This window comes from Piliocolobus tephrosceles, chromosome 2 (assembly GCF_002776525.5).
Source record: "Piliocolobus tephrosceles isolate RC106 chromosome 2, ASM277652v3, whole genome shotgun sequence".
NCBI lineage: Eukaryota > Metazoa > Chordata > Mammalia > Primates > Cercopithecidae > Piliocolobus > Piliocolobus tephrosceles.
In genome coordinates this window covers 164814311-164836612 of record NC_045435.1, presented here as the reverse complement: position 1 = coordinate 164836612, position 22302 = coordinate 164814311, and the positions used below count along the sequence as shown (strand labels likewise).

Sequence of the window (22302 nt, the reverse complement as noted above, 5' to 3'; positions counted from 1 at the left end):
TTCACCATCTTGGCCAGGCTGGTCTTGAACTTCTGACTTCGTGATCCACCTGCCTTGGCCTCCCAAAGTGCTGGGATTACAGGCGTGAGCTGCAACGCCCCCAGCCTACAGTTTCTTAAAACTAAAATTTTTTACTTAAGATATTATTTCCTACAGAATATTTGTAGAGTATTTTATGGTTTATGAAAGCTTTCATGTATATGATTTTCTTTTATCCTCAACGTTGTAAGGTAGATGTTATTCCTATTCCTCATAAAAGAGAACTGAGACTCAGTGGGATTAAATGATATGCCAAAGATTCCATAGCTGAAAAAGTGGTAGAACCCAAATTTGGACCTGTGTCTCCTGATTTTAAGTCTAATATTCTTTTTTCATCACACCAGCCATGAACTGAAATGAGATTGTATTTCTTAGATCCTGTTTTAAATAATTGACTATTTAATATGAAACAGTGAATAGTTCTTTCCTAGATATTTCTGCTGTTCTTTTTACTTTTCCCAGTTACCATAAAAAAATAAGCAAGATAATTAGAATGATAGAGTTTTACACCTGGATGAAAGATGGAATTTTGTAAAGCAACTCATCCAACTTGTTCATTTTATTTGTTTATTTTTGAGATGGAGTCTTGCTCTATTGCCTAGGCTGGAGTGCAGTGGCGCAATCTCACCTCACTGCAGCCTCCACCTCCCAGATTCAAGCGATTCTGCTGTCTCAGCCTCCGGGTAGCTGGGACTATGGTGTATGCCACCTCGCCTGGCTAATTTTTGTAATTTTAGTAGAGACAGGATTTCATCATGTTTGCCAAGCTGGTCTTGACCATCTGGGATTACAGGTGTGAGTCACTGCACCCGGCCCCAACTCGTTTATTTTAGAATTTAAAAAACTTAAATAGAGATTGGAAAATTTTGCCTATGTAAAGTTTTCTCTTAGACCCGAAATCATGAATGAACTTTTTTGCTTTTACTTTAAGACCGTAGAAAATGTAGCTTCATCAGTGCTTGGAAAATCTGTCTTTGTTAATTGGCCTCACCTTGAGGAAGCTAGAGTTGTGGCTGTATCAGATGGAGAAACTAAGTAAGTAAGATTTGATTTATAATTTTTCTAACATATATTTGCTTTGTTACTTTGATGGCTTTTATTGATTCATTTTTTTAACTGACAAAATTATATTAAGAACATTTACACTCTGTACCAAAAATGAAAGTCTAATGACACCACTTGAAGTTCAAACACTATTGACAGTTTATTGTACCTCTCCAAGAGAGACATTTTAGATGCGTATGTTATTTTTTTCCCTTTTAATTGCTTGCAAGTTTTGTATCCTAATTCTTTTCTGGAAGTGGTTATCATTATATTACTTAGCAAGTACTTTTCTCTTTTAGTCATTCATATAAATTTTATCTTGATTTCTTATATTTTATTTTTCATATGGCTGGAATTTTCTGAAATAATTTTTTTTCAGAGAAGATGGGTAGATATTATGGCTTTTTATTTTGAGTTATTACACATCAAAAATGTTTTTTTTTTTTAAATTCACACATAGGTTTAGAATTTTGGAGGCCCAGTTTCTTTTCCTTTTCTCTTAGAGCTCTGCATACATCTCTCCATTGTGTTGTTTTATGTAGTGTTGATGAGAAGTCAGTGCCAGTATGGTTTTTTCTTTTATTGGCATCTGCTTTGTATATGAAATCTTGAGGGTTTTTTTAATCAGAATTTAATTCCTCTACCTTTCTGATGAAGTCCAATTTATTAATTTTTTTATGCTTTTGATTTCATGTCTAAGAGCTCTTGTTCTAGCCCTAGATCCTGAAGATTTTCTTTGAAAAGTTTTATAGGTTTACCTCATTTTACATGAAATCAGTAATCCATTTTGAATTAATTTTTGTATAAAGTATAAGGGGTAGATCTACTTTCATATATTTGTGTATGAATGTTCAGTTGCTCCAACATCATTTGTTGAAAAGACTGTGCTTCCTCCATGTCTGTTTTTATGCCAATAACACATTGGCTTGATTACCATGTTGTAAGTCTTAATTAACATCAGGTAGTGTGATTCCTTCAACTTTACTTTTTTTTTTTTTTTTTTTTCAGAATTGTTTTAGCTATTTTAGGTCCTTTGCCTTTTCATATAAATTTTATAATTTTCCTCTATCTCCAAAAAATCTTGGAGGGATTTTTATAGGAATTGTATTAAACCTATAGATCAATTTGGGGAGATTTAACTAAGTTGAATATTCTGATCCATGAACACAATATATCTCTTCATTTATTTAGATCTTTGATTTCTCTCATCAGTGTTTTTTTTTTTTTTTTTTTTTTTTTATCATACTGATCAGGTACATGTTTTGTTAGACTTATACCTGAGTATGTAATTTTTCTTGGAGTGAGTATGAATGGTATTATGTTTTAAATTTCTTTCCCCTGCTAGTATATAAAAATACAATTGATTTCTTATGTTGATTTTATATCTTAGAATATTTTTTCTTTTTTATTTTATTTTTAGAGTTCAGGACAGCCAGTTATTTTGTAGAATTCTAGATTTACCCTGTTGTTTCCTTTTAGTGTCATTTAACTTTGTCCTCTATCCCACATATTTCCTGTAAGTTGGAAGTTAGGGTTACTAGCTTAATTAGATTCAGGTTAAACTTCATTGGGGAAAATACTTTATAGGGGCCAGGTGTGATGGCTCACAACTGTAATCGCAGCACTTCGGGAGGCCAAGGTGGGAGGATCTCTTGAGGCCAGGAGTTCAAGACCAGCCTGGGCATCATAGTGAGACGCTGTCTCTACAAAAAAATAAAAACATTAGCTAGGCATAGTGGTGTGCACCTGTAGTCCTAGCTGCTCAAGAGACTGAGGCAAGAGGATTGTTTGAGCCCAAAAGTTTGAGGCTGCAACAAGCTATTATCACCCCACTGTACTCCAGCTTGGGTGACAGAATGAGACCCCATCTCTTTAAAACAAAACAAAACAAAACTTTATAGATAACAATGCATACTTCTTATTGAATTTGTATTTTTTAACTCTTTAAAAATGTTTATTTTTATTATATGTTTAGTTTCTTAAAGAGAAAAAAATAATATGCTTTTAAATTTTATTGACTGACTGATTGGGAGAGACAGGGTCTTGCTCTGTTGCCCCGAGTGCAGTGGCAATCATAGCTCACTGCAACCTGAAACTTCTGGGCTCTAGTGATCCTCCCATCTTAGCTTCCCGAGTATCTGGGACTACAGATATGTGTTACCATACCTGGCATATTTTTTTATTTTTCTCTGTAGAGACACTGTCTCAATATGTTGCCAGGTTGGTCTTGAATTTCTGGCCTCAAGCAATCCTCACATCTCGGCCTCCCAAAATGCTATGATTACAGGCATGAGCCCCCGCACCCAACTTTAACTTTTGTTGATACATAATAATTGTACATATTTGTAGAATACATGTGATATTTTGATCATGTATATAACATGTAATTTTCAAAGTATCCATTACCTCAAACACTTATCATTTCTTTGTGTTGGGAACATTTTCAATCTCTTCTAGCTATTTTCAAATATACACTAAATTGTTAATTATAGTCAACCTACTGTTGCTACAGGACACTGGAACTTATTCCTTCTATCTAACTTTGTACTAACCAGCTTATCTTCTTCTTCCTCTATACTTCCCATGCTTTTAAAATTTGAATGAAATTAAGCCCTCCTTCTGCAATTTATATTATAGTTTATAAAAAGAATTATAATTATTATAGTTCTGTAATTTACATAACAATTGTGGGATTTTTCGCTATTATACCATGTGAAAAAAAAAATTTCATTTGGAAGACTCACACTGCTAGAACTCTATATTAAACCAGAACATTTTGGTTATATAGTTTTTATTTTAACTTTTAAGGTTTTACTTGGAAGAACCTCCAGGAACACAGAAGCTTTATTCAGGAAGAACTGCCCCACCATCTAAAGTGGTTCATCTTGGAGATAAAGAGCAATCTAACTGGGCAAAGGAAGTACAAGGAATTTCAGAGCAGTGAGTATCGTTAAAAGTATTTAATATCATAGAACTAAAATCCACTTTAATGTACTTATTCTCTAACTTATTTTCCACTTAACATAGTAGTTACTCGGAATACTAATACACCTTCATCCTGTGTTTGAAAGAAAGTAATGAGTTCTAGTTTAAAATGATATCTGATTAGCCATAGTTACAGCCTTGACCAGTTTGTCACTGACATACTTAATGAAGTATAGAAAAAAATGACAAATTCATGTAATACTAGGAATAACACTTAATATATTGACTGATTTTGAGAGCTATTTTCACTAACTGTATAAGGCCATTGAATTGTTTGGCCACCTGTAAGTCATGAAAATTGGAAGAAAAACCCTCTTTTGTTCCTCATCTCCCATTCCCCATTCCCTTTACTCTCTTCCACCCAAGCCCTGTATTCCCCAGGGCTTAGAATGCAGCCAAACTGAGATGCTAACCCATCTTGGAATGCTGGTTTTCAGTATCATCAGAATGTTTTGTGTCCCATGATCCCACACCAGCAGCATCTCTCTTTTGCCATCCAAACACAAGAATTCCCAAAACAAAAGCAGAATATGAGAGGCTGGCGTTGGCACGTGAAATGTTGTTTTAAATGTTTATCCATAGCCTCCCTATCCATGGATAAGCTTTTGGAGAATTCAAGGATACTCCATCTAATTTTGGGGCTAATACCAGGCCACAGTATCCTTATTCAAAGATGAATAAACCGGGAAAACATTCCAAGACTGTGAAAAACCATCAACACCAAAGGAGATAAACAGCTCTTGAGAGGTAGAACATATTTTTGCCTCCCAACAGTGTAAATTAGATACCGCATCATAGTTTACATCATTCTAAACTGTCTTTTGTAGCATATAAATAAAACCATAATAATAAACTTACTTGTATGATTAATTTAATAACTCTTTCTTTAGATACTATGCGCCATAAGGGTAGAGAGCATATCTGTTTTTGTTACCTCTTTATTCTAATTTATTGGTTAGTGCCTATGTACTCAGTAATTGTTAATTTGAATGAATAGATAATATTTTAGTCAAGACTCCTTTAATTGGAAAAAAAAATTATTCAAAGTACTTCAGATAAAGTGTTTAGTCATTTGTTTATATATGTAACATTGATATATGAGTGTCAATGTATTGATACCTGCTATAATACAGTAGTATGCATTGTAATGAATAAAAACACATAATGAATAATAATGAATAAAAACACACAGTTCCTACACTTATGATATTTACAACTGCTGCATGGGAGACAACTATGATAATGGCTCTTGAAGGAGTAGTGCTCTGAGACCATTTGACTTAGCTAGGGAGGAATTTGTCTTAGTCAGGGACAGTTTCCCAAGGAAGTGTTGATTAAATTGATATCTGAATGCTGACTGGGAGTTAGGCAAGGAATGAAAAGGAAGTGTTTCATGATGAGGGAAGACTTACATGAAAAGCCCTATGGCAGGAGGAAAAGCAGTGTGTATTGAGGAAGATTTGGCAACAAAGACAAAAGAAAGTGACAACCTCAGAGGTAGGAGAACAGCTAGAAGAGGTTTATATCATGTAAACCAAAGGAAAAGATTATTTCAAGAATAAGATAATAAACTATACCATATATTTTGAAGAGATTTAGCAAGAGCTATATTGATTAAGCCATGGAGCTGAAAGCCAAACTGGATTGGGTAAAGGAATGATTGAGAGTTGCAGAAGTGGAGACACAGTAGAAATTGACAACTTCTTCAAAAAGTTTAGCTGTGAGAGAGAGACCAAGAGATCTTGACCTTCTGAATGAGCTTGAAATTCTATGAGGGCAGCAAAGGATAGAGAGAACCATCAATACAGAAGACTGCTGGAGATGATAACGATGTATACACGTTCACTCGAGAATAGTTTCTACTACCTACCAATTCACCTGTCTTGTTTAACCTTGTCAACCAAGTGGGGTAGACAAGGCTGTGTGGATTCCTGAGCACTTAGATTTATTTTTGTTTTATTCTGGTCACCATTTTCTTAGACTGCTTTTCTTTGCTACCATATTCCCCCCGATATCCTCTCACTTTTTGTCCCTACCTTTCATGCCTCCCTAGCTCTTCATCTTCCAAGGTGAAATTCACAAGATCACTGTTGCTCTGCCCCTGAGTGTTTACTTATTTGTGATCTTTGCACATTAGATTGTTAGTAGCATGAGATGAGGATTCCATGGCTCTAATATTAGGAGTGATCCTTACGCAGACCATTTAGCTCCATGACTTTTGCAGCAAGAATGTAGAACCTATTATCTCATATCTCCATGCATCTTAACTAAGATACATTCTACCAAGTTGAGTATATTCTTTTCCTATAAACATACTCATGAAATATTTTCATAAGTACCAAATCATGTAGTTTTATTTTTAGAAACCCTCTAAGCACATATGATGTACCTAATAAATTTCTGTATACTTGTATAACAAATTTTTTTTCTGATGAAAAATCACCAGTAGGAAATAGCTAAAGAAGGATATATAATTGAGTAGAGCTGGGTTTTGGTTTATTCAGAGAGATTTAATCGTGTGTAAAAACAATGAGAAGGAGCAGAGATAAAACAATAAATTCTAAGATGGAAGGAGATGGATTCTTAAATAGGACATGAGATAGCTCCTCTGTTTTAACAGTATGGGAAGCAAATATAAGTTGGTTTGTGTGTTTGGCATGGGGAAAGCTGAGCTCTCATTTGATTCTATTTTCCTTGTAAAGTAGATGCTGACTTTAGCTATTGAGGATGGCTGGAGGAAAAGGAAGGTTGGTCATAAGTTGGAGTAGAGTGAAGGAAGTTTGAAAATAGTTATTCAGGGAAATAGAAGAGTATCAGTTGATCAGGAAAATGTGGTAGAATGGTAAGCAGTATTGAGGATCCTTTTTGAAGTTGGAGTCATGATTATAACAAAACATTCTACCCTGTGTTTTGGGATAGAAGTGAGTTCACCAGTCACAGCCTTAGCAAAACAGATGGCTGGATTTACTCAGCACTGGATTTTGCCACATGAGCACAATGAAGAGACAAAGAGGCAAGGAAGTTTAGAATACTGGCAAGAATGTTACTGAAGTGGTAGATGGTGGAATCTAAGTGGAATAGAGGGAGAAGTGAAGAAAGTAGAGGGTTTATAGGCTGGGAGGCCGGGCACGGTGGCTCATGCCTGTAATCACAGCACTTTGGGAGGCCAAGATGGGCAGATCACTTGAGGTCAGGAGTTCAAGACCAGCCTGCCCAACATGGCGAAACACCATCTCTTCTAAAAATAAAAAATTAGCTGGGCATGGCAGCGCCCGCCTGTAGTCCCAACTACTTTGGAGGCTGAGGCTGGAGAATCACTTGAACCTGGGAGGCAGACGTTGCAGTGAGCCAAGATCACACCACTGCACTCCAGCCTGGGCAACAGAGCAACACTCTGTCTCAAAAAAAAAAAAAAAGAAAGTCTGGGAGAAGATAGAAAGTTCAGTGGTTTGGAAATCCCAGATAAAATTGAACAAAGTAGTTGAACATGCAAGTTGGATGAAGAGGAAGTTATCAGACAGTAAGATGTTTGTGTTAGTGATTTCAGAGGTTGAATAGTTATAGATAATGTCAAAAACCAAGTCATAGCCATTGGAAATTGCTGGCTTAGGTGAAATGAAGGAGGTTATTGGAGATAAAGAGGTTATTAAAATGAATTATTGTGGTGATGGGTAGATCATACATGTAGACATTGACGTAAGAATAGAATGGGAAGTGGAGGGTGGTTTACTACTAGAGATTTTGAGGTCTCAGTGGGCTGTAAGGAGAACACCAAAACACACTCCTACCCCTGAGGGTGCATGGTATGAAAACAAATAACTACCATTTGGTAGGGAAGTGGTGGAACCTTCAGATAAGGAGGTAGAAATTGAGGATAAAATTGAGTGAAAAGGTTTAGGAATGGGAGAAGACCTGGAAAAGGGGGCAAGGAAGTACTTTATGGACATCATGGAGAAAGTGATGCGCATAGAGGATAATTTGGAGGACAGCTCCAACACCCTACACCTCTATCAAGCAAGAGATTGATCAGCATTAAAAGTATGGTTATTGGCTGGACACGGTGGCTCACACTTGTAATCCTAGCACTTTAGGAGGCCAATTCGGGTGGTTCACCTGAGGTGAGGAGTTCAAGACCAGCCTGGCCAGCACAACAAAACTGTGTCTCTACTAAAAATACAAAGATTAGATGGGGCCGGATGTGGTGGCTCATCCCAGTAATCCCAGCACTTTCGGAGGCCGATCACGAGGTCAGGAGTTCGAGACCAGCCTGGCCAACATGGTGAAACTCCATCTCTACTAAAAATACAAAAATTAGCCAAGCATGGTGGTGGGTTCCTGTAATCCCAGCTACTCGGTAGCTGAGACAGGAAGATTGGTTGAACCAGGGAGGGGGAGGTTGCAGTGAGCCAAGATCACGCCACTGCACTCCAGCCTGGGTGAAAGAGTGAGACTTCATCTCAAAAAATAATAATTAGTCGGGTATGGTAGTGTGCACCTGTAGTCCTAGCTACTCAGGAGGCTGAGGCAAGAGGATTGCTGGAACCAGGAGGCAGAGGTTGCAGTGAGCTGAGATTGTGCCACTGCATTCCAGCCTGGGCAACAGAGCAAGACTCCATCTCCCCACTAACAACAACAACAAAAAAATGTGGTTATTAAATGACAGGTGATAAACACTGGAACTATTGAAATATAGAATTAATGTTTTAGTGCTAACACTCTTTACATAGGAGAAAGTTCAGATAATTTCATTTATAATTTAGAAAATTAGAGAAGTATGAATTTTTTTTTTCTTCCCCCTGAGACAGGCTCTCACTCTATCACCTGGACTGGAGTGCAGTGGCGTCATCTTGGTTTACTGAAACCTCTGCCTCCTGAGTTCAAGCTATTATCCCAATTCAGCCTTTCGAGTAGGTGGGACTACAGGCGCGGGCCATTATGCCCCGCTAATTTTTGTATTTTTTTGTATTTTTAGTAGAGACAGGATTTCGCCATGTTGGCCAAGCTGATCTTGAACTCCTGACTTCAAGTGATCCACCTGCCTCAGCTTCCCAAATTGCTGGGATTACAGGCATGAGCCACCACACCCAGCCAAAAAGTATGAATATTTTAAAATTGTAATTAAAAAATAACCATTAATAGAAATTGGAATACAAGATTTCTGACTTGCAAATGACTGATTAAAAAAAAATCAAATGAAAGATGACTAGAATATAGAAAAGCAAAATAAAACATCATTTAGGAAGCTGAAAAAGAGAATTAAAATAAGATGACAGAAATGACCAAACTAAGAATTGTGTCAATAAATTTAAGAGGCTGTATAGTTCTTTTATTAAAATACAAAAGCACTTAGGTTACATCACCAAGATCATCATTCAACTGTTGACCAACTACAAGAAGTACACCTAAAGCCAAAGTTAGAAGTGTAAAGCACAGTAACCCCTCACCATCTACAGTTTTTAGAAAGTATAGTTTTGTATTTATATTCCAAAAATTACTAAACAAACATTTGATTTGATTTCATCTCTTTAAATTACGCATTATCAAATATATACCTGTGAAATACAGATAAAAAGAAAGTGAAAATTGCAGTATTAAAAATCAGACAAAGCTTAATTGAAGGCCAAAAGAATAAATAGGAGAAAAGATAATTATTTACAAAAAGTTTATTTCACACTGTAGATAAAACAAACATAAACCTGTATACACTAAAAAGGGAAAAGATTTAAAAAAAAAAACCTGTATACACTGAAGAACGTAATTGACATATACTTGTATTTGGTGGATTCTAAAACACGTTTTTTTTACTTTTTGTCATTTATGAACTTATAATGTATTTTGCAGTGTCAAAGTTTAATTGGAGGATTCTTTTTCTTGTTCAGTGGTACATCAAATAATGATATGTCTTACAATCAATTGTATCTTGCAAACTACAGGAAAAACTGAAGCAAATTAAGGATCACTATAAGTTTGGGAGTCTGACCATTCTATCCCTGACAGATCTTTTTTTCTTTTTTTTTTAAATAGAGACGAGATCTCACTATATTGCCTAGGCTGGTCTCAAACTCCTGAGCTCAAGCAATCCTCCTGCCTCAGCCTCCTAAAGTGCTGGGATTACAGGCATGAGCCACCATGCCTGGCTCCTGACAGATCTAGTAATCAAAAAACAAATATGCAAAAATAGAATCAAAATAATACAATTCATTGTTGTAAAAGTTATAGATCAGATTATGCACCATACATTAAAAACCCTTTCATGCAGGATAGTAAGAAAATACAATAAATTTTATTTCATTTATATATATATGTGTATGTATATATATATATATATATATATATTTTTTTTTTTTTTTAGGGAGATGGGGGTCTTCTTATGTCACTCAGGGTGGAGTACAGTGGCACATTCATATCATACCTCACCACAACCTGGAACTCCTGAACTCAAGCAGTCTTCCTGCCTCTGCCTCTGCAATAGCTGGGACTATAGTTGCACACCACCATGCCAGGCTACTATTTTAATTTTTTGTAGAGATGGGGTATCACTGTGTTGCTCAGGCTAATCTCATTGAACACCTAGCCTCAAGTGATCCTCCTGCCTTAGCCTCTGGAGTACTTGAAATTACAATGGTGAGCCACCAAGTCTGGCTAAGAAATTTCAAAACAGACAACAACACTGACCCCAAAGCAATAAAAGTATATAGTAAAAGAAAAAGTAAATGGACGAAAATCTTCCAACTTCTTGGGAATTTAAAAGTTTTAAGCTAAATAACTATTTGGGGGATTTTATTTTAATGGAAACTGAAATACAACCATACCTTGTTTTATTGCGCTTCTCTTTTTTGTGCTTCACAGATAGTTGCATTTTTTACAAATTAGAGGCTTGTGACAACCGTATCACAACTCTTTCAGTGCCATTTTTTCCAACAGTATGTGCTCACTTCATGCCTGTGTGTCACATTTTGGTAATTGTCACAATATTTCAAACTTTATTATTATTATTTTTATATCTGTCATGGTCATCTATGATCAGTGATTTTTTAATGTTACTATTGTAATTGTTTTTGGGCACCATAAACCATGCCCATTTGAGATGGTGAGTTAATAAATGTTGTGTGTGTGCTGACTGCTCCACCAACCAATGGTCCCCTAATCTCTTTCTCTTTCCCTATTCCGTAAGACATAGCAGTAGTGAAATTAGGCCAGTTAATAGCCCTACAGTGGCCTCTTAAGTAGTCAAGTGAAAGGAAGAATCACATGTTTCTAGGTTTAAATCAAAAGCTGGAAACGATTAAGCTTAGTGAAGAAGGCATATCAAAAGCTGATATAGGCCAAAAACTTGGCTTCTTGCACCAAACAGTTGTGAATACAAAGTAAAAATTTTTAAAGGAAATTAAAAGTGCTACTCCAGTGAATACACCAATGATAAGCAAGTGAAACAACCTTGTTGCTAATATGGAGAAAGTTTTAGTGGTCTGGATAGAAGATAACAGTAGTCACAGCATTCCCTTAAGCCAAAGGTTAATCCATAGCAAGGCCCTACCCTTCTTCAATTCTATAAAGGCTGAGAGAGGTGAGGAAGCTGCAGAAGAAAAGTTTGAAGTGAGCAGAGATTGCTTCATGAAGTTTAAGGAAGGAAGCCATCTCCATAATACAAAGAATGAGCTGAAGCAACAAATGCTAATATAGAAACTGTGGTGAGTCATCCAGATCTAGCTAAGATCATTGATGAAGGTGGCTATACTAAACAACAAACGTAGACAAAACAGCCTTCTATTGGAATAAGATGCCATCCTGGACTTTCATAGGTAAAGAGGAGAAGCCAATGCCTGGCTTCAAAGCTTCAAAAATCAGGCTAACTCTCTTGTTAGGGGCAAGTGCAACTGGTTACTTTAAGTTGAACCGAACCCAGTGCTCACTGACCATTCTGAAAATCCTGGGGCCCTTAAGAATTCTGCTAAATCTGTGCCTGTGCTCTATAAATGGAACGGCAAAGTCTGAGTGACAGCACATCTGTTAACAGTGTGGTTTACTGAATATGTTAAGTCCACTGTTGAGACCTACTGGTCATGGTAAAAGATCCTTTCCATGTGTGCTGTTCGGCTAGCGGCGGCAGCGGCCCAGTCAGTGTATGCCTTCTCGGCGCGCCCGCTGGCCGGCGGGGAGCCTGTGAGCCTGGGCTTCCTGCGGGGCAAGGTGCTACTTACCGAGAATGTGGCGTCCCTCTGAGGCACCACGGTCCGGGACTACACCCAGATGAACGAGCTGCAGCGGCGCCTTGGGCCCCGGGGCCTGGTGGTGCTCGGCTTCCCATGCAACCAGTTTGGGCTTCAGGAGAACACCAAGAACAAAGAGATTCTGAATTTCCTCAAGTACGTCCGACCTGGTGGTGGGTTCGAGCCCAACTTCATGCTCTTCGAGAAGTGCGAGGTGAACGGTGGAGGGGCGCACCCTCTCTTCGCCTTCCTGCGGGAGGCCCTGCCAGCCCCCAGCGACGATGCCACTGCACTCGTGACCGACCCCAAGTTCATCACCTGGTCTCCGGTGTGCCACAACGATGTTGCCTGGAACTTCGAGAAGTTCCTGGTGGGCCCTGGCGGTGTGCCCGTACGCAGGTACAGCCGCCGCTTCCAGACCATTGACATCGAGCCTGACATCGAAGCCCTGCTGTCTCAAGGTCCCAGCAGTGCCTAGGGCCCTCTTCCTACCCCGGCTGCTTGGCAGTTGCAGCGCTGCTCTCCGGGGGGGGTTTTCATCTATGAGGGTGTTTCCTCTAAACCTACAAGGAGGAACACCTGATAATACAGAAAATGCCCCCTTGAGATGGGCGCTCGTCCTGTCCATCCCAGTCTCTGCCAGACCAAGGCGAGTTTCCCCACTAATAAAGTGCCCGTTGTCAGCAAAAAAAAAAAAAAAAAAAAAAAAAGATCCTTTCCACATATTACTGCTCATTGACAGTGCACCTGATCAACTGAGAGCTCTGATGGAGATGTACAAGGAGATAATGTTTTCATGTGTGCAAACACAACATCCATTCTGCAGCCCATGGATCAAGGAGTAATTTGAACTTTCAAGTTTTAGTAGTCAAGAAATACAGTTTTGGCCAGGCACAGTGGCACACGCCTGTAATCCCGGCACTTTGGGAGGCTGAGGTGGGCAGATCACCTGGGGTCAGGAGTTCTTGGCCAGCCTGGCCAACACGATGAAACCCTCTCTCTACTAAAAATATAGAAATTAGCTAGGCATGGTGGTGGGCAACTGTAATCCCAGCTACTTGGGAGGCTGAGGCAGTAGAATCGCTTGAACCTGGGAGGCGGAGGTTGCAGTGAGCCGAGATCACACCTTTGCACTCCAGCCTGGGCGACAGAGTGAGACTCTGAGTGATTGCTCTGATGGATCTGAGCAAGGTAAATTGAAAACCTTCTGATTTGCTTTAATGCGACCCCCAGAGCAAATGCCAGAGAAAAGGCAAGTAGGCAAGGCAAAACAAAAAACTTTATTTACAAGCCAATGTGAAGGAGGGGCGAGGTTCACCGGTCTCCGGCGGTGGAGGCCGACAAAGTCGCTCCGGTGTTCTCAGGCGAGGTTCCTGGGTCCCGCGTATGAGGAGGGGCCGAGGAAGTTCGCACCGGCGTTCTCGGACGAGGTTCCTGGGTCCCGCGTACGAGGAGGGGCCGAGGAAGTTCGCACCGCGCGCCCACCGGGAGCGGCTTTTATGTCCTGGGCCCGGAAGTGGGAGGGCAGTGGGCGGGACATAGGCAGGGCGGTAGGCGTGGCTAGGCGGGTTCCGGTTTTTCTCCGTCGGAGGTCGGGTTGCGCCTGTGCAGTCAACCCGTGTCTTTCCCAGGCGCGGGAAAGTTGATGGTGAAGAACCCAGAACTGCGCCATCTTGCCTCCGTTTGTCCAAACAATCCAACCTTTTATTGATAATAGTGATAAGGGGTGCCGTGGTCTGTCTGGCTACTTCCTGCTGTTAAGGGACATCGTTGAGGTTGGGGTCTATGGTTGGTATTTGGATGTACGGATGAAGAAGCATCTGGTTGAAGGTGACGCGCGTGATCTCTTGAACTTTGGCTCGGAGAAATTTGATTAAAACAGGAGCGAGACATAAGACAAAACAGAGGATTAGTATGGGAATTAGGAACGGGAGCATCTGCTGTATTATGGGCAGCAGCCATACCAGTGGTCCGGGGGTGAAGGGGGTATTGTAGGTTTTTAATTGTGCTTTAATCCGGTTTAGGGTTTGGATGTTAGTGTCTACTAGGCCTGACTCGTTTATGTAATAGCAGCGTTCTTCTCCTAAGAAGAGACATGTTCCTCCTTTTTCGGCAGTAAGTAAATCTAATGCTCGCCTATTTTGTGCTGCTACTTGGGCCACTGAGGTAATTTGATGCTGCAGAGAGGCCAGGCTTTCAGCTGAAGCCTCTATGGCCTCTCGGATTTGAGCTGCTAGAGATTGGGTAGACTGTACTGAGTGGGCAAGTGCCCCAGTTCCAAGCCCTGATGCCACTAAGGAGGCGGCCAGGGAGACTCCGATGACTAGGGGAAGGAAGACAGACCGTTTTTGGAGATCATTAGGAGGAGGGTTAAATTGTATGACGAGTTCAGCTACTTCTGCTTTGCTATATAAGGTTAAACTAGGTACTAGGGACACTGGGACACAAAGGGATTGACCAATGGATGTGTGATCAAGGACCTTGAAGAGGGTTTTGTTGCACCAGAAATAACCTCCAATGGGAGCCGTCTGGGTCTTAGCGGGTGGCTGGGTATAGTTACACCAGGAGGTGTTTGGGGTAGAGTAGCAGAAAGGAAGGATTGGACTTTCTGGGCTTTGGTATAGTGGGACTTGGAGTAAGAAGGGTTTTTGGGAGGTGCCTATGGAGTTAGTTGTAGCCCTGAAAGCAGTAGGTAAGGGGACTGCCACTAAAGGGACTCTTTCAAGGGCCGCACAGAGGAAACAGTGGGAGAGATTTGTTAGGTTGGCTGTCCATGTTAGGTTTAACCCTTGACGGACTAGTTTTAACCATGAGAAGGGGTCCTTATTGGAGGAGTGTAATTGATCTTGTAAGGCCTGTTCTTGTGCTTGTATGGCTAAGGTTAAATTCTGTAGGGCTTGTATGTTTTGAGGAAGGGATTTTTGCTGGACAAGTGTTCTTTTTATCAGGAGAGTAGCCATGGGATATGAACTAAGGATTGTGTAGCCTGTGTAGAGTCCACCTTTGACTCCATCTGCCCATCGGGGGTCCCATGGGTCTTTGATATTTAATTGGTATTGAAGGGGGGTTCGTTGATACGCAATGGTGAAGAGAGCCGTGGGTTTCATCTGTCTCAAGGTTGCATAATGGATCTTGCAATAAATATAAGGGCATCCTAGGTTCTTTTGTTTCCAGTAAGTCTTACAATTGTAATGTGTCTGATCGTGCAGGAAGCAGAGAGCCTTAGCTCCGGGCGCACTGCAACACGATAGGGTGAAATTTATAGTAAGATGGGGTTGGCAGCCTGAAGGGGGGCAGTCAGCAGTGCCTTGTAGCTGTGAGTGCTGTTTATTTTTGTGTGACCAAGTTTCAACTATAGAGAATCTCCATATGAAAGTTGGGTTAGTAATAGAGATTGAAATGCAAGAAGAAGATAGTAATATAAGTATGAAATAGTACTTCATCTTCAGTGTAATCACAGGGTACACCTTGTCACTGAAGATGTTCTATAAAGGTAAGCGGGAGAACCACTGTGATGGGCTATTATCTGGAGGCAAGTAGGGATCTGGGGTAAGATATTGGAATTCTGTTATGTTTATATAGAGTATGGCGAGAAATTGGGATAAGCGCAAGGGGTCAGGGAACATGTGGTTGGGAGAGTTTGGTGAATTTGAGACGGGTAGGGGTAAGTATAGTAGATGTCCACTGATTGTCTTCTGTGGGGGCCTTTTTTTAATTGTGATATATGGACCCAGTGCGTGTGTCTTTAAAAGTTTGGCTGCTGTGTATGTGGATAGGAGGACAGTATAGGGGCCTTTCCACCTAGGCTGAAGATCTTTGGCTTGGATATCTTTTAAGTATACTTGGTCTCCTGGGCTGAGAGAGAGATGTGGGCTATAGGTGTCTGTTGGAGAGGGGTGTGCTAGTTCTGCATGTTGTCTCAGGAGTTGTCTCAAGAGGGTGAGGTATGGGAGATAAGTTGCCAGCGGTGAAGAAAGGGTGGGTAACTGCTGGAGGGTGAGGGGCCGGCCATAAGCTAATTCAAACGGACTGAGGCCTGTTGGACTCCGTGGGGCTGCTCGCAGCCGGGTTAGGGCCAGGGGAAGGAGAGTTACCCACGATTGTCGAGTCTCGAGGGAGAGTTTGGTGAGTTGCTGCTTAATGAGCCCGTTGGCCTTCTCTACTTTACCAGAAGACTGAGGTCTATAAGGGATGTGGAGTTTCCAGGTGATGTGTAGGAGGGCTGCCACCTGTTGGACTACCTTGGAGATGAATGCTGGGCCGTTGTCAGACTGAAGAGTGAGCGGGAGGCCAAACCTAGGAATAATGTGTTCAGTGAGCATGGAGGCAACTATATTGGCGGTTTCTCCTGTAGTAGGATAGGCTTCTATCCATCCTGAAAAAGTATCAACGAGGGTTAAGAGATATTTGAATTTTTTATGCCTTGGCATGTGGGTAAAGTCAATTTGCCAATCTTCGCCTGGTTGGTGCCCTCTGAGTTGATGGCTCGGATGGGGGGTTGTGCAATGCGCCTTGAGGGAGGGTTTGACTTGAGGCATGTGGAACACTGTTGGTTGATTATAATTAGGTGTTTCATGAGTGTGGGGCAGTGAATGAGGGGGCTTAGGAGGTTATATAAAGCTTTGGGTCCTATGTGTAGGGAATTATGTATGTCTTTTAGAATGGTGTGGAGTTGAGTTTCAGGAATAACTAATTTATTATTGAGGTAAATCCAATTGTCTGCGGCTAGTTTGGCTGTTGAATCTTGTAATAGTTTGGTCTTTTCCTCTTGGGTATAAGTAGGGGTATATTGAGGAGAGAGAAAACAAATAGAGGGAAGCGTGGGAGTGGAGAATCCGGCTGCCAACTTGGCAGTGGTGTCGGCAAAGTTATTGCCAGCCGCCACCGAGTTAGGTGGAGTCTGATGACCTTTACAGTGTATGATGGCTGCTCTGGAAGGCACTGATAAAGCGTCTAGCAGTTTGAGTATCTGTTTTTTGTTGACTATAGGGGTACCACCGTTGATTAGAAACCCTCTCTCTGTCCAGATGACAGAGTGGGTGTGTGCAATCAAGAAGGCATACTTGGAGTCTGTGTATATGTTTACCGTTTTTCCTCTGGATAGGAGGAGAGCCCTAGTTAGTGCGATAAGTTCTGCCTGCTGTGATGTTGTTCCTTGTGGTAAAGGCTTACCTTCTAGGACCGCAGAAGATGTAACTACCGCGTATCCTGCCTGTCTGTTTCCTAGAGAATTTATAAAAGAACTGCCATCTACAAATAGGGTTAACTGTGAGCCTTCCAATGGCTGGTCATGTAAATGTAAGTGACTAGGTGGTTGGGCCTCTAAAAGTTCTGGACAGGCGTGTTCAGTACTAGGTTGCTTGAGAGGGTCAGGAAGTAGGGTGGCTGGATTCAGAGAGGAACAGACTCCTAGGGCAATGGTGGAGTCTTCTATGAATAGGAGGTGAAAGAGTTGGAGTCTGGACGGGGTTAGATGGCTAATACTTCTGTGGGCAATAAGATCTTGAAGGCGGTGAGTAGAGAAGACTGTTAGGTTACCACCCCTAATGAGTTTCTTTGCTTCTTGGGTTAGACAGGCTGCTGCTGCTAGGGCCCGAAGACAGGGCTGCCACCCTTGTACGGTGGGGTCTAATTGTTTAGATAGATATGCCACGGGGCGGTAGGTGGCGCCTATAGATTGGGCTAAAAGACCCGCTGCAACTTTTTGTCTTTCATCTGTGAAAAGCTGGAAGGGGCGTTGGAAGTCTGGGAGTGAGAGAGTAGGATGTGAGAGAAGGCAGTTTTTCAGGTGAGTGAAATGTTTATAGATTAACTTTGGGTTAGACAAAGGTCCTTGGGGAGTCTCCTTGACAGCTGCATATAGAGGCTTAGCCAAGATTCTGAAATTAGGAATCCAGTGTCTGAAAAATCCTACTAGGCCTAGGAAGGATTGAATTTCCTTAGCGTCTTGAGGAGGAGAAAGATTTTGTATTAGAGTTAAGCGGTCTGTAGTAAGTGAGCGCGTCGTAGGAGTGATCTCAATACCTAAATATATGACACATTGTTGTGCAAGTTGAGCTTTGTGTTTGGATATTTGGTAACCTTTGGATCCTAGATGATTAAGGAGGATCGCAGTGTCTAAAAGAGAGTCCTGTCCCGTGGGACTACAGAGTAAAAGGTCATCTACATATTGGAGAATTTTACTATTGGTAAGAGGACAGGAGGCCAAGTCTTTTGCTAGGGCCTGCTCAAAGAAATGGGGGCTGTCTCGGAACCCTTGGGGAAGCACTGTCCATGTCAGTTGGGTGGAGGTATGGGTGTCTGGGTCTTCCCATGTAAAAGCAAAAAGAAACTGACAATCTGGGTGCAGGGGAATAGTGAAAAATGCATCTTTTAGATCCAGTACAGTAAAGTGTGTTGTATTAGGTGGAATGAGAGAAAGAAGGGTATAGGGGTTGGGAACTACTGGATGGGTGGGACAAACAGCTTCATTGATAAGATGAAGATCCTGCACTAACCGAAAAGTTCCATCTGCCTTCTTTACAGGTAGGATTGGGGTGTTACAGGGAGAATGAATGGGGATGAGGATGTGTTGGCTGAGTAACCTAGTAATGATTGGTTTTAGTCCTCGTAAGTGCTGTGGAGAGAGAGAGAACTGTGGGCGGGTTGGAAACTGAGATGGTTTCTTAAGTTTTATAAGTATTGGTGGATGATGGTCTGCCACGACAGGAGTGGAGGTGTCCCACACTTGGGGGTTGATAGGAATGGGGAAATCGGGGAAAGGGTTAGTAGGATTGTTGGAGTCATTTGAGTTAGTCAATACTAGAAGCAGTTGGCAGGTAGGATAGGGGGGCGCTAGTAGGGATGGAGATACAGGCTTTCAGTTGACTTAAAACATCTCGGCCCAGTAGGGGAGTGGGGCATGAGGGGATAATGAGGAACGAGTGTGCAAAATAGTTGGCCAGGCAGCAATTAAGGGGTGGGTTTTTTCAAGGGCTGGACGGGGAGCCATTGACTCCTACAACAGAAATATTGGAGGGAAGGCTAGGCCCTTTGAAAGACGGCAAAACAGAGTAGGTAGCCCCGCTGTCGATTAAAAAATTAATTGTCTTACCCGCTACCAGGAGAGTTACCCGCAGCTCGGCGAGGGTGATGGGGGTCCCCAAGTCCCGGCACCTTCAGTCGTCATCCAGATGTAAGAGCTGGAAGGAGCTGTCAGGGTCCTGAGAAGGGACATCACGTTGAGTCGCCATGCCCGTTCTCAGGGTGGGGCACTCAGACTTCCAGTGCCCTTCTTCATGGCATGCTGGACAAGGAGTTGTTGGCAGACGAGGGTTAGGACATTTTTAGCCCAGTGTCCAGCTACTCCGCACTTGTAGCATGGCCGCACTGGCTCAGGCGGCTGGGGAGTCTGGGGACATCTATTAGCCCAATGCCCTGGGTTACCGCATTTATAGCAAGCCCCTTTTATTGTCTTTGAGCCTCCGGGGGTTTTGCTCTCCAGTTTTGGGTTATGGCTAGGCTGCAAAGCAGCAACTAAGGCTTGAGTCTGGAGCTGTACCTTCTGCTTTAGGCGGGCCTGTCGTTGGGCCTCAGCCGTTTCCTCCCTTGAATTGTAGACCTTGAAGGCCGACTTGACTAGGTCTTGAATAGGAGTTTGAGGTCCATCTTCTGCCTTTTGGAGTTTTTTCCGAATATCCGAGGCAGATTGTGAAATAAAATATGATGCTAGAGAATAGTGGCCCCGGCTGGGGATGCTGGGTCTAACCGAGTGTATTGAATTAAAGCCTCAGTTAGCCTGTTTAAAAATGTGGCTGGGTTCTCATCTGGACCTTGAATAATTTCTTTTAGTTTATTAACATTTTACTACCTTATTTGAGGCCGCCTGCATACCAGCCAGAAGACATTGAGTCATTATATCTCGTCTTCGGCGGCCTGGCTGGCCTACGTGATAGTTCCAGTCTGGGTCTATAGAGGGGACTGCTTGTTCCCCTAGTGGGAAGGCAGGGTCTGTTAAGTGTAATTGGTTGGCATGCTGCCTGGCAGCCACTAGAATGCGCTCTTGCTCCTCAGGGTTTAGAGTAGAGGTAAGAATAACCTGGAGATCATGCCAGGTTAAATCGTAGGCCTGGCAAAGGTATCTAAATTCTTTGGTATAAATTGTAGGGTTGGCAGAAAAATCTCCTAAGCGTTTTTCAATCTTTGAAAGATCTGCTAGTGAGAAGGGAACATGAACTCTAACTACGCCCTCTGCTCCGGCCACCTCACGCAAGGGTGCTAAGGCCGCAGTGGGGTGGGGTTGGATAGGGTGGGAGTAGGAGCGGGGGCAGTTAGGCAATCTTTAGAGCGGGTATGGGCAGAGATAGGTGAGCCAAGATGGCCAGGCGGAAGTGCCGAGGGGTCGCAGGGAAGTGTAGCCTCAACAATGGTGGGAGAGGCTGAGGAGGGAGGTGGAACAACTATATGAGAGCGGGAGGGGGAGGTGGAGCCGAAAGAGGAGGTGGGGCCGAAGCGGGAAGGGGAGGTGGAGTATATGGCGGGAGTGGAAGGGAGAGAGGGGAAGTAAGGTCTTCGGGCAACTCAGACAGGAAAGATGACTCCTCTTTTTCGGACTTTGTTAGGCCTGCGTCCCTAGCCAACATGACTTGAGCCAAGGAACACCGGCCACACAGGTCCGGACGAGAACGCAAGGCCCAAAATCCTTGTATATAATTAATTTCGGACCACTTGCCTAAGCATTGACAAAAACTACTGAGGTCGGTCAAAATGTTACTGTCTAGAGTGCCCTCAGGCGGCCATTGAGACTGATTGTCTAAATTATATTGTGGCCACGTCACAGTGAAGAGGAACACCAGTCGCTTTCGCCTGAGATCTTGTTCTAATTGCAAAGTTTTGAGGTTTTTTAGAAGACACCCTAAAGGGGAGTCTCTAGGTATTTTGGATTGGGGGTTTCCCATTGCCTTCCTCTCGCCAATAGGCGGAAACGGAAACCAAACTCTACCTGGCTACAAAGCGTCCTTTGGAGCCACCAGAGACCGGTGAGAGGCTCCTGGAGCCGGAATGGAGATTACCTCCAGGCGGACGTCTCCGTCCTGGACGGGTCTCCCACGGAACGGAATGGAGATTACCTCCAGGCGGACGTCTCTGTCCTGGACGGGTCTCCCACGGAATGGAATGGAATTCCTTTGGGCAGACGTCTCTGCCTTTGGGAACTTCCCTGGGTCACCTGGTGACCGGAAAAAAAGCCTTGGGCCTGCGCAGGACTTCTGCCAAGGGATATGAGAGGGAGGCAAAAGGTACTCACCCCTAGGAGACTTGGAGGTGGGGAAAGCAATGTCCAGGTCCTGGTCCATCTGGGGCGTGGAAGGAGGAGGCTCCTTGGACCTTGGGGGGCCCTGAGGAGGGGTCTCCTCCCGGGTTTCGGCACCAGCTGATTTGCTTTAATGCGACCCCCAGAGCAAATGCCAGAGAAAAGGCAAGTAGGCAAGGCAAAAAAAAAAACTTTATTTACAAGCCAATGTGAAGGAGGGGCGAGGTTCACCGGTCTCCGGTGGAGGCCGACAAAGTCGCTACGGTGTTCTCGGGTGAGGTTCCTGGGTCCCCCGTACGAGGAGGGGCCGAGGAAGTTTGCACTGGCCTTCTGGGACGAGGTTCCTGGGTCCTGCATCGGAGGAGGGGCTGAGGAAGTTCCTACCGCGCGCCCACCAGGAGCGGCTTTTATGTCCTGGGCCCGGAAGTGGGAGGGCAGTGGGCGGGACATAGGCGGGTCGGGGCGGGGCGGTAGGCGTGGCTAGGCGGGTTCCGGTTTTTCTCCGTTGGAGGTGGGGTTGCGCCTCCACCGGTGTCTTTCCCCGGCGCGGGAAAGTTGACGGTGAAGAACCCGGAACTGCGCCATCTTGCCTCCGTTTGTCCAAACACCTTCTGGAAAGGATTCACCATTATAGATGCCATTAAGAACATTCATGATTCATGGGATTTCAAAGTATCTATCAACATTAGCAGGAATTTGAAAGAAGTTGATTCCGACCCTCCTGTATGACTTTGA

The 22302-nt window shown here is 42.8% G+C and overlaps 1 protein-coding gene and 1 pseudogene across 10 annotated transcripts in view; both read left to right on the top strand.

The window, feature by feature from the left end:
• The window catches only part of XRN1 (5'-3' exoribonuclease 1), a 141643-nt gene that overhangs the window by 37265 nt on the left and 82076 nt on the right, over positions 1-22302 (top strand). For 7 of the 9 annotated variants that reach the window (XM_023215348.2, XM_023215347.2, XM_023215344.3 and 4 more), the window contains exons 19-20: positions 971-1074; positions 3892-4023. In XM_023215348.2, coding sequence (XP_023071116.1) covers positions 971-1074; positions 3892-4023 — 236 coding nt within the window. Of the gene's footprint in view, positions 1-970; positions 1075-3891; positions 4024-4650; positions 7301-10420; positions 11216-22302 lie in introns of those variants that run through there. The other 2 variants (XM_026454192.1, XM_026454193.1) reach the window with 2 other exon arrangements.
• LOC111544700 lies at positions 12136-12988 on the top strand (annotated as a pseudogene). The gene has a single exon (XR_004228865.1). The product of XR_004228865.1 is annotated as a glutathione peroxidase 1-like (transcript).